Consider the following 13,792-nt stretch of genomic DNA (forward strand, 5'->3'; position numbering starts at 1 on the left):
ATGGCGGACCTGGGTTCAAAGCTTGGCTTTGCCACTTAGTGGTGTGTGACAGTGGGCCCTCTTGGTGTCTCTGAATCTCAGCTTTGCTTATTTATAAAATGAAGGCTAAGAATTCCTACCCTGTGGATTTGGTGTGAGGGATAGACAACAACTAAATGTTATATATGGAAAAAGTCAACATGTGGTAGACACCTGTGGAGATTAGTAAGAGGGGTCTCTGCCCCAGAACTAAGAGGCAGATTTGTAAACTGAAGGGTTCATACTCTATGATGGAAGATTTTTCAGAGTGTAAGTTTTTCATTGAAAAAAGGGTGACAACATTTACCTGGGTAGAGTGGGGATTAGAAGAGGCTTCACAAGTAGAGGTGATGTTTGAATTGACTGTTAAATGAGTACTAGGTTTTCTGCTGGCTGTGGAGCCAAGGGAGAGAGGACGGGGTATGGTGAAGGTGGCATAATTTCTAGGTGGAAAGAGAAGTATGTGAAACTGCCAGGTGGGCTTGTCATGGCTTCTAAGTAGGGAGATGGTGCTGGAAGGTGGACCAGGTGGCATATGGCAGGAGGTAAGGCTGGAGAGGATACAGAAGCAGTAAGTGCAAGGCCTTGGTGGCCTTCTGAGGAACTGGCAAAGGGAGACACCAATGGGTTTTGGGTTTCAAAGGAATGTGACAAAATACTCCAGCTTTTGGTGGTTGGTGATGGTCAGATGCAGGAGGGTGAATGGTAAGATGACTGTGGCCATGCAGGTGAGAAACAATATGGCCTAAAGCAAGACGAGGGCAGCTTTGACTGTGAGATGGTGAGGGGACCCCACAGGACTCTCTAGATGGAAGGTGGGGATTAAGGGAGAGAACTTTGTTTAGGGTGACGGAGTAGATGCCGTTGGTACCCAACTCAGCTCTCCTTTATGGGGTCATCCTCCAGGGTGCCATCAGGGCTGGCTGCTGACAATGTTTTGCTGTACCCATTTTTCGGGAGGAGCCCTGGAAGCCCCCTGGCTGGCGATGCCTGGGAGGTCACACATATCCACCAGGGCAGCCCATGGCCAATGGCTGACCAACACAGGTGTACAAAAGGCTTGCCTCAGTGGCAACCACTCCGTGGTACCACTTATACTCCTGAGCTCCCTGGGGGATCAGGCTGAGGATGCTAGACGTTAGCTGAACCCACCTTTTCGCTTGGCTTCTTCCCTGGCATTTTCTCAGTCGCTCACTAACTTCCCATCTCAGGTTTAGGCATGTGGATGGACACAGGTGTCCTACTTGAAGCTGGGGTGTGAAGAGGGGAAGAGACCCACTCCTGCTAAGTCTATTAATGTAAATAAAGCTCAGCATGAGTATCCCCCTTGTTCCTGGAAAACTGGAAGAAGAAAGTACCATCTGGGGTATGTTTATATTTTGATTAGGTCGCTGACCAAATGCTAATTGATGGTTTTATCTTTGAGCAGCTGGAGAAATGTCCCCATCAGTGCCCAGTCTCTGTGATGCCGGTGCCTGCACAGCACTGGCCTCCGATCAAGTCCTGGTTTTGCCATTTGCTAGTTATGTGACATTGGCTTAAGTTTCTAGCCTCTTTGAAGCTCACATTCCTGATCCTCCAGGAGCGACGACAGGGTTTATCTTGTGTGATAATTGTTTTAACTAAATTAGATGATACCTGTTTGTGTTTACAATGCAGTCTGGAATCCTTTAAGTGCAGAAATCGGTTACAATGAACAACACAATGCTCTGACAACACTGATGCTTATTTGTGATTGTAAATTTCTCAGGCTTCTGTTTACCTCATCGAAGTCGGCAATGATCTCATTCAGCAGGCGTAGGCATTCCACTCCTTGGTTGTTCATTTCAGTCTGAGAGTAGAAGTCTGCAAACCCTGGGATGGAGGCAAACATCACCCCAACGGCATCATAGGATTGAGAATACAGCTCCTGGACAGAGAGACACACAGAGGGAGCCAGAAACAGTCATCAGAGGTGAGGGTCTGCAGTGACGCTCCCCGTGTGTACCTGCCCCTGCAGGCATGCACAGGTACCCACAGAGAGGACAGAGAATGGGGGCTCCGACATCATCTCATCGACACCTTAGCGTCGCCACCATGTGGGCTGCGACCGTTGAAAATTCATGGTCTCCGGCCTCAGTTGGGCCCAGAGTTCCGCCTGCCCATCATTTTGTCCTCGGTCAGTTTCCTCTTCTGTTCTCCCCAGTGGCTATAGTCCCAACACACAAGCACTCTCCTTAACTTCACTGTCCGCTGGATTCCCCTCAGTAGATGATCTTGTCTCTGAGGCTCTCACGTTCCATATACTCATACAATCAGGTAGTTCACTGTATTTTCATCTCTGCTTCAACTGCAGACAGTGCAAGTCCCCTTCTCCTGCTGAGATCAACCCTTTTTCCTCATCCCTCGAGCCCCCTCCTTCAGCAACGTCCTCCTACAGTGGATCTTGTTCTTTCTTCTTTCTTTCTCCTGTCCTCCTCCACTTCCTGTAAGTGTCTCCTATAAGAGAAAGTACAAGGTGCCCTGGAGCCTGCAGACACCTGTGACTACCAGCCTATCTCTCTTCATTCTCATCCACACTTCTCAAACGAGTTTTCTCCGCTGCCTGTTCCTACTTCTCTCCATGTCCATCCACATCTCAGGCTGAAACGAAATGAAACTGGAGCAGGTCAGACTGCCAGCCAAAATGGGAAAACCTCTGCACGAATCCCTGTCCAAGTCTTCCTGGACACTCTTGCAAACTGGTGTGGTGATCACACCCAAGTTCATAAATCTCCTGACTTTCTATGCTCTAGTTATACTGCATCTGTTTTCCTTGTCCCTGGCCCCTTCAAGGATTTGTTTTTTGCTTATCTACTGTCTTAAATGTTGGTGATTGCTACGGTTCTGTCCTTGACTCACTGCGTGGTTCAAAGTTTACATGCTTCCCTGGGCTATCTCGTTCACTCTCAGCCTTTCATGTGTGAGTCTCTAAAATCCTATTTCCAAGTCAGTTCTCCTGGGGCTTCAAGCTCCTGTGTCTCATGCTGGGCTGCCCTTGCACTCCTCAAATCATAAATGCTGCACCTGAATGCATTTCCTCTCCACCTAAAACTGTTCCTGATGCTTCATCCTCTGACTCAGTTGGTGGCACCAGCATTGACGAGTCAACAAAGTTAGAAACCCTCAGAGTCAACCCTGACTCTTTCTTCCCCATCATATTCAGATTCAACAAATTACCAAGGCTTCCTGGGTTTCTTCGTGTCTCCTAAATATTTTTTTCTAACCCTCCCATCATTTCTTTCTATCAGGTCCTTCCTGTTTTCCTCCTTGACTATTAATATGAGAGCCTAGTCCTGGGTTCAGGACTCGTCTTATCTCATCCAAAGGCATGTTCCATATGGCAGCCAGAGTGATATTCCAATGATACAATATTGACCATGGCTCTCCTATTCTTAAAGCCCTCCAACTGCCCTCAGGACAAAGCTGAGACACATGAGCATGACATATATTCACATATTCCTGCACTCCCCTCCTACTGTCTCTTCAGCTTCATTGCCTGAAATTCCCTGTGTTGGACCTTGTGTCCCAGAAACACCGAAGCATTTGTACTTTTTGTGCCCACTGTAGCGGATGCTGTACGTGCCCTGCCTGCTTTCTCTCTTCCAAGGTCCGGCAGTCAGCCAGTCCTTGCGTTTCTTTGCATGGAGTTTTTCTGTGGCCACTAGAGGGCACTCTGCCCACGTGAGCTGTAGGCTGAAAGCTCCGGGAAATCAATGCCCCCCTCAGGAGCTGCTCTTAACAAATGACTGATGGGAACAGGTGTAGAGTCCTCAGCAACTTCACGCCTTGGGCCGGATAACTCTGAGGGATGCTTTCTACACCATTGTCCGAATTCTCCACTGGGATTCAGCTCCAGTCGCCCACAGAGGTAACTAGTCTGATAATGCCTCATTAATGGGTTACTTTCCTTTCCCTACCTTCCTTCTTACTCTCCTGTCTACCTGGGTGCATTTCCTGGGACCACTTCCAAGCAAATTACTTGCACTCGAATCTTTGTCTGAAGGTATGCTTCTGGAAGAAGCGAAACGAAGACGCTTCCCTACCTCCTTCTTACTCTCCTGTCTACCTGGGTGCATTTCCTGGGACCACTTCCAAGCAAATTACTTGCACTCGAATCTTTGTCTGAAGGTATGCTTCTGGAAGAAGCGAAACGAAGACGCACACACATCAATGCTTTCATTTTTTACTATCTGTCCCTGGATGGGATATGTCCTTGCTTCCTTGCAATTAGCATCCCCAACCAGGCTAACTCTTGTTTTCTGCCTTCACTAGCCACCTAGGTACCCTGTCTTCCTACAGACCTTCCCAGACTCACCGATGGGGGCAGGAGGCTGACTCGGGCTGTGGCAGCACCTGGATAACTCTACACAGAGCCCTCACCACCCGCATTATTGCCTTTAAAATGTCCATCTCTTCCTTTATGTGTGGAGTCTGCGAGGGCAAAGACTCCATGCCATTTACATCTTAGTGCATTCAAATCATCCAATTAGTATGCTTTGGATGCCTGCAATGTAATGCATGCCTTATACAGGGTCTGGTACGAGGTAAACATTCAACATTTTGTTGAGTTAATGACTCCTTAGCCTGTGTAGGAAACATTAAAGCTTACGAAGCACTTTCATATGAATTCAATGCTTTAGCTCCTGCAATTACCCTGTGAAGTAGGTACGATGATTATACCCGGTCTACAGATAAGGAAGATGAACAGGGAGGAGTTAAGACATTGGGATCATGCTGTTGGTAGTGGAAGAGAGGGAGCTAAAGACGTCCAGGTTCTTCCTCGCTCTGCATACCTGGGTGAAAGATGGTGTCCCTGATTCACGATCAGTTGACTTGAGCTTAAGTGTAGATGGATCTGAACAGATGCTTTCATTAGTCCTTGTTCAAAAGAGCAGAGGTGGGGGCTTCCCTGGTGGCGCAGTGGTTGAGAGTCCGCCTGCCGATGCAGGGGACGCAGGTTCGTGCCCTGGTCCGGGAAAATCCCACATGCCGCGGAGCGGCTGGGCCCGTGAGCCATGGCCACTGAGCCTGCGTGTCCGGAGCCTGTGCTCTGCAACGGGAGAGCCCACAACAGCGAGAGGCCCGCGTACCACAAAAAACAAACAAACAAACAAACAAACCACAAAGGAGCAGAGGTGGCTGGTGACCAGCTGGATTGGGTTGGGTTGTGGGGCACTGCGGATTGTAGCCAAGGAGTAGAGCAATGGTACATGGCTTTCTGAGGCTGGACCATTGACCTTGGCCTTGAAAAATGGAGTGATACTGCAGGAGGAGTCTGACTGTCTGCTGTACGGGTCCAAGAACCTGCATAAGCAAACCTACAGAACCGCATCCTCCAAATGGCTGTGATATGGTGGGAAAAAAAAATCTCTGTTTACTCAGTTTCCTATTGTATTAGTTTGCTCAAGCTGCCGTAACAAAGTGCCACAGACTGGTTGGCTTAAATATCAGAAGTTTATCTTCTCACAGTTCTGGGGTCTTGGAAGTCTAAGATCAAGGTGTTGGCAGGGTTGGTTCCTTTGGAGGGTGCTCCCCATGGCTTGCACGTGGCCTTTGTCTCCCTGTACCTTCATATGGTGTCTCTTCAATGTGTGTCTGTGTCCTAATTTCCTCTTCTTATAAGGGTGCCAGGCACATTAGACGACCTCATTCTCCTTCCCCCTCCCTCGGATCTTGTACCCAGTGTCCCCCATTGATGACCCCCAGCTGGGTGTCAGAGGGCTTGCAAGGTCGTTGACGCAGCCCATGCAGGTCGGCCCCCTCCCCCTCCAAGCCAGCCGGGAGAAGGGGTTGGGGGGACTTGGAGGGGCACATGGGAGAGCTCCAGCCACCTGCCCACACCTTTAAAGATGTCCCCATCAATGGACTTGCTCCAATCAACCACTCTGAGTGTGCCATCTGTTTCTTTCTATTTTGGGTTCAAAGAAGATAAAAACACTGTAAACTGGGGAGGGATTGATGAGTATAGAAGGCTATTATTGTTTTATCGTCATCCGCCTCTGGCTGGATGTACAGGTTTGGGCTTAGCAGAGGATTCTGAGTGTATGGACGCTTCCCCATCCGCCCTCCACTCGGAAGCCAAGGTGAAGACTTTGGTCTCCTCTTTGCACAGGGAACCAGAGTCCAGTCCTTCACCGGCCCAAGCCTGGCTGATTCCAAGCCCTGTGTGTCTTATACTAAGTTAAGCCACCTCTCTGCAGGGGAGGAACCATCTCTGAGACTGTTGTCCTTATTGCATCCTCAGGTCTCCACTCAAACGTCATGTCCTCAGAGAGACCTTCCATGACCCCCCAGTGTAAATGCCCCTCTTCACACATGCTGTTCCCTTATTTAGCTCCTCCCACCCTCGCAGAACCTAGCACTACCAGGCTCTATGTTACACATTTATTCGTCTGTTTTCCCAGGAAAACATGTGCCTCGTAACAGAAAGGACTTTGCCTTCTTTGTTCACCGTTTGAACCCCAGGATCTAGAATTAACACCTGGCACATTGTTGGCCCTCAAGAAATCCTTGCTGGACGAGTGACTGAATGAGTGGGTGAGAGGTGGGGCTGGGAGTTGGAAAAAGGAGAAAAAGTAATGACGGCTCATATTTGTCAGAAATAATAATAGCAACAACCGGGATGCTCGTAAAATGTGCCAAACCCCACTTGAGCCCTTTACGCATAATAACACATGTAAAGGTGGTAACATACAGTTGGGAAGGACTGTTACTTTGGAGATGAGGAAAATGAGGTCCGGAGAGGTTCACCACTTGTTCATGGTCACAAAATAGTGAGAGGAAGAGCCAGGACGGAATGCAAGGCACCACTTTCAAGTGCACCAAATGACGTTTCTCTACTGAGCCCGCCTCACAGCTCACTGCATTGGACACTTCACGTGCTCTTACCCGGCTGAATTCTCACACCAGCTCAGCAAGGTTGGTATTATTTCCTCATCAGCTGGATGACAAAATGGACTCAGAGAGGTTGGGTAAGCTGCCCCAAGTCACACAGCTAGTTAGTGGCAGAGATGGAATTTGTGCTGTGCGGACTGTCCAGCACCTGAGACAGCTGCCCTTGTCAGCGTCCTTTCAGCAGGTCTAATAAGCCAGGATGAGTGAGCAGGTTTCCTGGGACTCAGCGAGAGACTGCCTGACACTGATGACCCAGCCCAGCTGGCCTTATCAGCAAGGAAGTCCCTGCCTGGGGTGGTGAATGCTATTCTAAGCCGAAAGTCCAGTGGTATAGCAGAAGCTGCCAGAACCTCTGTGTGGGTGACACAGAGGTTGGCCCTGGAACAGACTCAGACAGGATGCTCCGGAGGGCAAGGCTCTTTCCACTGCCCTGTGCTTGGATGGTTTGAGCCATCTCTTGTCACTGCTCCTCCTTCTCTGCCACTCACGCCCTAACAGCAAGGTGGAGGGAAAAAAACCCCAAAATTCGGCTTTGAAGTTACACGTACCTGGACTTGAATTCCAGCTCACTACGCACTAGCTTTGTGACCTTGGGCAAGTTCCTTTACTTCTCTGAGCCTCAGCTTCTTCATCGATGAAATAGGGATAATCATTCTTATCTCCTTATTGCCTGCATCCATGAGCACTGCTGTTGCCCCATGAAAGCTGGAACCCAAACTCACAAATGTCCCCTAATCAGATATTCAGAGGTTCGTATCACAGTTCAGGTTTGTAGCAAGAGGAAAAGATAAAAATGCCTCTTATGGAAACAGAGCACGAAATTGGGAGTTCTTGTAGGCTACAGCTGTCCTGCCTCTGCCTGTCACCCCTTCACATCTTACACTACTCTGCCTGTGTCTCCTACACACACACACAGACACAGACACATACAAACACTGAAGTTTTCCACACATACATTCCTATTTACACACACCTCAATGCTTCTGAACACCTACACAGTACAAGTCCTGCCACACGGACACCTCCCATAACCATCATACACACACGCACACACTCCCTCATCGGGACAGACTCCCAGGGGCAGCATGGGTAAGCAGCACAGTAACGGGGTAACGTGGCACAGATGGAAGAAATCTGAGGGACTGGATCAGAGCCATAGCTTAAATAGAGGAACATCACGGACCTCTCTGAACCCCAGTTTCTTCATCACTAACGTGGGGATGACAGAACACTCCTCTTATGGTTGTGAATAGAATGAAAGATCATTTTCATCCATTGCCTGTCTTAGTACCTGGCACACAGTTGGTGTTCAGAAAATGGTATTACATCATAATGTGTACATTCTCCAGGCAATGTGAAACTTTTCTCTGTTTCAGCCTAGCAGAGTATGAACTGTTTAAATATTTACAAAACCACAAATAAGCTTGACAAGACTTTCTACTGAAAATGTCTTATACGTGGGATTAAGGCTGAACCTGACACTTATTTTGCTCAATGGGGGTTTGGCCCGAATAACAGCTGATGACCTGGGGTCTTGGCATCTCTGGTTGGTTTCCTTCCTTTCAGGATGAAGCCAGTGCATTCTTGCTCTTCCCCACTGGTTCCAAATATCTCTTTGTTTTGGTGTCTTGATTGAAAGGAGCTTTCCTTTCGTACCTTTTCGGGGCTTCCCTCTGAGGGCTCCAGTGTTTCATCTGCCCCGTCTGCTGGTCATGGCTGATGTACGACGACACTCTCTCTGCTTTTCTGGCTTTGTTAAGAAGCTCTTGTAACAAATCCCCTGACCTTAGGGGGCCTTAAGGAAACCAGGCCTGAACCCAGCTCCAGAGAACTCCATCTGTTGAGGGTGTTTGGTGCCTTAATCTGCATCCAAGAGACTCTCAAGGGCCTGAGTTCATCAAGAGCTGATTGTTCAAGCAGCACGTGACTCATGCCCTTGGCTTCTCTCCCACTGGTCTTCCTGCAGATGCTTGGATGGGAGATGAATGCTGTAGGTCTCCACCAGATCTACCCTAAGGCAAAGGTCACGAACCCAAATGTCTTCAGGGGACCAGCAGGTAACGTAAGTGTCAGGATAAGGATGGATAAATTGGAGAGCCCATTCCACGCCTAAAGGCAACAAATCTACCAATTAAAACAAATATGCAAGCCAACCAATCAACCAGCTGCTGGCTTGCTGATCAGATTGTCTCAGAGGCAGCCAGTTTGTGACCTTTGTCCTGTGGGTTTTGCATCCCCTGTTTAGCTTAGTTTGAAAATCCATATTGGAAGGGTTGTCCTAGTGCAGTCTCCCAGACAACCGACTTTGCCTTTGTAGCATCCTCGGCAAGGGCTCTCCTCTCACCACTTGAAAGTTTCAGCAAGGGAACTCACCATTCCAGTTCTTCCACAAACCTTTAACGTGCAGGACCACAGGGGAGGTAAACTGTGCCACGAGGACCAGTGGTGACCAAGGCTGATGTGGTCCCCACCCTTGCGGGTCTCCATCATCACAAGGTTCCTCATAATGCAGAGCACAGAGATATCCCCTGTGGACTGTCTGTGGCCCTAGGTTTGCCCTCTGGAGTCTCATTGAGTAAGGCCAGTCCCTTTCATGGGATAACTGTTCAGGCATTTAAAGGCATCTTTCACTTGCCTCTTGAGTTACCTTTTTCTAGGTGGTTAAAGTGTGAGCCAAATGGTTTGATTCTTTTTTTTTTTTTTGCGGTACGCGGGCCTCTCACTGTTGTGGCCTCTCCCGTTGCGGAGCACAGGCTCCGGACGCACAGGCTCAGCAGGCCCGGCCCCCCGGCCCCGGCCGCTCCGCGGCATGTGGCATCTTCCTGGACCGGGGCACGAACCCGTGTCCCCTGCATCGGCAGGCAGACTCTCAACCACTGCACCACCAGGGAAGCCCATGGTTTGATTTTTTTTTTCAGTTCTCACCTCCCACATCCACTCCATTATGGAGCCCTATTGACTCCAACTTGCAAAGGTACTTGGAATTCATCCACTTCTCTCCATTTTACTGCCAAATCCTAGGGCTCCTCATCAGGCCCTTTCCTGGGCTCTTTTAGGGTCTCCTAACTGGTTTCCGGTCTTGTGACCCTTTTATCCATACTCTATCAGCAACCAGTCAGATTAGGGAACACTTAAATTTTCCAAAGGCTCCCGTAGCACTTAAAAGGGTGCCCCAAACCCTGCTAGACTGCCAGGCCTTGGCCCAGGCTTTCCTCATATCACTCACTACCCTTCATCCTTGGAATGGGTTGAATAGTGTACCCCTCAAATTCATGTCCACCCAGAACCTCAGAATGTGCCCTTATTTGGAAACAGGGTCTTTGCAAATGTAATCATAGAGAGATCCCTAAATCTAATGATTGGTGCCCTCATAAGACGAGAGGACACATGTCCTTATAAGGCGGGAGAAGGCCATGTGACCAACGCAGAGATTAGAGTGATGGGGCCACAAGCCAAGGAGAACCTGGGGGCCACCAGAAGCTGGAAGAGGAGGAAGGATTATTCCCTAGAGACTTCAGAGGGAGCTTGGTGTTGGCACCTTGATTTCAGACTTCTGGCCTCCAGAACTGTGAGAGAATACATTTCTGCTGCTTTTCGCCATGCAGTTTGTGGTATTTGCTCTAACAGCCTTTACCCTGGCCTTCCTGTTCACCCCAAGCCCATCCTCACCCTGCGCCTCTGCTTGTGCTGTCCTCTCTTTCCTGGATGGTCCTGCCTCTTCCCCACTCTCTTGGTATGACTTGGTCCTTCCTATCATTCAGCCACAGATCAGACGTGGGCTTCTCTGAGCGGCTCCCCCGACCACACCTGCCCTGGCCAGTTGCTACCAGCAGGCGGTCTTTGTTCACCCATCAGAGCACCCATCATAATGTGACGTGCCCTCACAACGTGTTTCTGAACTAGGTTGTTATCTGTCTGCCCCCGCTTGAATATAAGCTACATGACGGCAAGTCCTTGTGTATTTAATTCACCACGGGAGTCCCAGAACCTTTTAGGGGGCTGGCATGGTGCTATCCCACAGTCTGTGCCTTATAAATATTATTTGAATGTTTGTTGTGACTCAGATTCCTGGAAGGTTTAGTTTGCTTTGCTCAGAGAAAGCTGCCCTTTTGTGGTCAAAGGCTAAGCCTTATTTCACTTATTTTAGTGTCCTCAAGCTTCATCCATGTTGTAGCATGTGTCAGAATTTACTTTTTTCTTTTTTTAAAATTATTTATTTATTTATTTATTTGGCTGCGTTGGGTCTTTGTTGCTGTGCGCGGGCTTTTCTCTAGTTATGGTGAGCAGGGGCTACTCTTCGTTGTGGTGCGCAGGCTTCTCATTGCGGTGGCTTCTCTTGTTGCGTAGCATGGGCTCTAGGCGCATGGGCTTTTAGTAGTTGTGACTCGTGGGCTCAGTAGTTGTGGCTCATGGGCTCTAGAGCGCAGGCTCAGTAGTTGTGGCACACGGGCTTAGTTGCTCTGCGGCATGTGGGATCTTCCCGGACCAGGGCTCGAACCCGTGTCCCCCTGCATTGGCAGGCGGATTCTTAAGCACTGCACCACCAGGGAAGTCTCCACTTCTTTTTAAAGACTGAATAACATTCCACTCTATGTATAGACCACATTTTGCTTATCCATTTGTCTCTTGGGCGCTTTCAACTTTTGGCTGTTTTAAATAATGTTGCTATGACTATGAATGTGCAAATATCTCCTTGCGACCCTACTTTCAATCCTTTTGGTTATATAACCCCGAACTGGAATTGTTTTATACACACACACACACACACACACACACACACGTATAAAACTTTAAAATGCCAGTCTTGCCCTGGAGATCTTACTACATCCATCTTACACATGAGGCACAGGATGCTGGGGAGGCCATGTGTGTATCTCACAGTGCTGGACAGTTTGGGCGGCCTGGCGCCACGTGCTTGGCCTGGCCTCCACGCTCATGGGCTCACAGGAGGACAGGGAAGTCCTCCCTGAGCTTGGGATCAGTGACCAGTGTGTCCGGTCACAGCCCTCCCGCGGCGACCCTTCCGTCGGGGCCAGGCCAGCCTGGGCTTACCTCATTGTCGCGGTCCTTCTCTAGGAAGTGGCGGGCCACGTGACTGGGCAGGATGTTCCGGAGCATGTTCTCATTGTGTTCCCTCAGCTCCTTCATCTCGTTGATCTCCTCTTTGGCCTGAACTCGCCAGAGGAAGTCCAGGCGTGCTGTGTACTCCAGCTGCGGTTCAGGGGACAGAAGGGGAAGGAAAGCTTTCAGGCACACACACATGGGAGGCGGAGGAGGCTTCTCCAGAACCCCTCACAGACGAAATAGAGCCTGAGCTGAACATTCCGGGAGGCCTTTTGCCTGACATGAAGAGATCAGAATGTGATAGATTTCATAGGGCCGTGTACCTCCCCTTCCTAGGATTATGGCACCTATGATTTTGTAATTGTTTGTGCCCTCCGCTGTACTGTAAGTGCTATGAGGTCGGGGGTCCTCTCACCAGCTCAGCATCACGTCCTTACTGTGTAGCAGTGTGCCTGGCACAGGGAAGGTGTTCAGTCACTATTTGTTGATTCAACAAATAAGTTACAATAATAACGACAGCTAACACTAAGATGGCGCTCATTGGATGGCACCAGGCACTATTCTAAGGAATATGCATGTATTAACTCCTTTCATCCATACAACAAACTTCATAGGAAGGTATTATTATAGATCCTTATTTTACAGATGAGAAAACTGAAGGAAACTGGTGAAGTCACTTGACCAAAGTCACACACTCGTTAGTGGGGAAGCCAGGATTTGAGTTTAACCCCAGAGTCCAATTCTAGAGTCTGAGCTCAGTGGAGGCAACAAGAAAGAAATGTATGAGCTAATAATGGAAGGATAGTGGATTTAGTTGTGAGACCAATATGGCCTAGAGTCCTGGTCCCACATTCAAGCACTGTAACCTGGCCTAGTACCTACATCTCTGTTTCCTCATCTCTAAAACTGGGATGAACACTCATGATCAGGCAAGCTTGGAATAGGAATTATTTAGGAAGTGATAGGTAGAGCATGTGACTCATAGTAGGTATTTAATAACCATTAGTTCCCTCTTGTCCTAGCATCCCTTTTCATTGGAAAGTGGAGAGCTTCCTTTCTAAAGACTTTCACAAACTATACTTACCACAGCTTTGGGAAATGTCATTATTTCAAAGACTTTAACTATTAAAATGAACAATATGCTGCACCATTAAACACATGGTTAGATGCCCTGAATTCAAGGGCTTAAGAAAATTCAGCTAGCTCTTTTCCTTCTTTTACGTGCAAATCTCAGTGGATGGCAAAAGTATGAGAAAACAGAGGTGCAAGGTTATTCATTCAGCAGAACTTGTAATAGCAAAAGCTGGAAACAATCCAAGTGTTCATTTTGTTGGTTGAATAAACTATTATATACAGCTATAAAAAGAAACAAAGGATATTTCTCTGTACGTACTTTGATGGGCTGGCCTCTGAAGCGGAGAAATGCGTGCAGAGTTTGCCGTTATTGATCTAAGGAAAGGACATATCTACAGCTCTCTCTCCATATATATATATTTCTTAATTTATTTATTAAAACATTGAGGTGTAAAAAACCCATAAAAAATCATTACCGATGAAATGAGGAAGGGAAGCTTGGGGAGGGAAAATAGGGATAGAATTTAAACTTTTTAAATAGTATCTTGTTTTATAAACCTGACTTTTGAATCATGGAAATATTTTACTTAATTATAAAACTAAATGGATTTTTTAAAAGCTCTGTGAAAACAAACAAAGAAACAAATGAAGCTACAGGTACAACCACACAGAGAGGAACTATTCCAAATGCCTTTTTTTTTTTTTTTTTTTTTTTTTGGGG

General features: G+C 48.0%; 1 protein-coding gene across 1 annotated transcript in view; it reads right to left on the reverse strand.

Annotated features, from left to right (window-relative positions):
* The window catches only part of ADCY8 (adenylate cyclase 8), a 223,843-nt gene that overhangs the window by 17,056 nt on the left and 192,995 nt on the right, over positions 1 to 13,792 (reverse strand). Inside the window, exons 15-16 of the mRNA XM_007447988.1 lie at positions 11,986 to 12,144; positions 1,781 to 1,927 (exon numbers count right to left, since the gene is read on the reverse strand). Coding sequence (XP_007448050.1) covers positions 1,781 to 1,927; positions 11,986 to 12,144 — 306 coding nt within the window. The remainder of the gene's footprint in view (positions 1 to 1,780; positions 1,928 to 11,985; positions 12,145 to 13,792) is intronic.

The sequence above is a fragment of the Lipotes vexillifer genome, unplaced genomic scaffold (assembly GCF_000442215.2).
Source record: "Lipotes vexillifer unplaced genomic scaffold, Lipotes_vexillifer_v1.1 scaffold796, whole genome shotgun sequence".
Classification (NCBI taxonomy): Eukaryota; Metazoa; Chordata; class Mammalia; order Artiodactyla; family Lipotidae; genus Lipotes; species Lipotes vexillifer.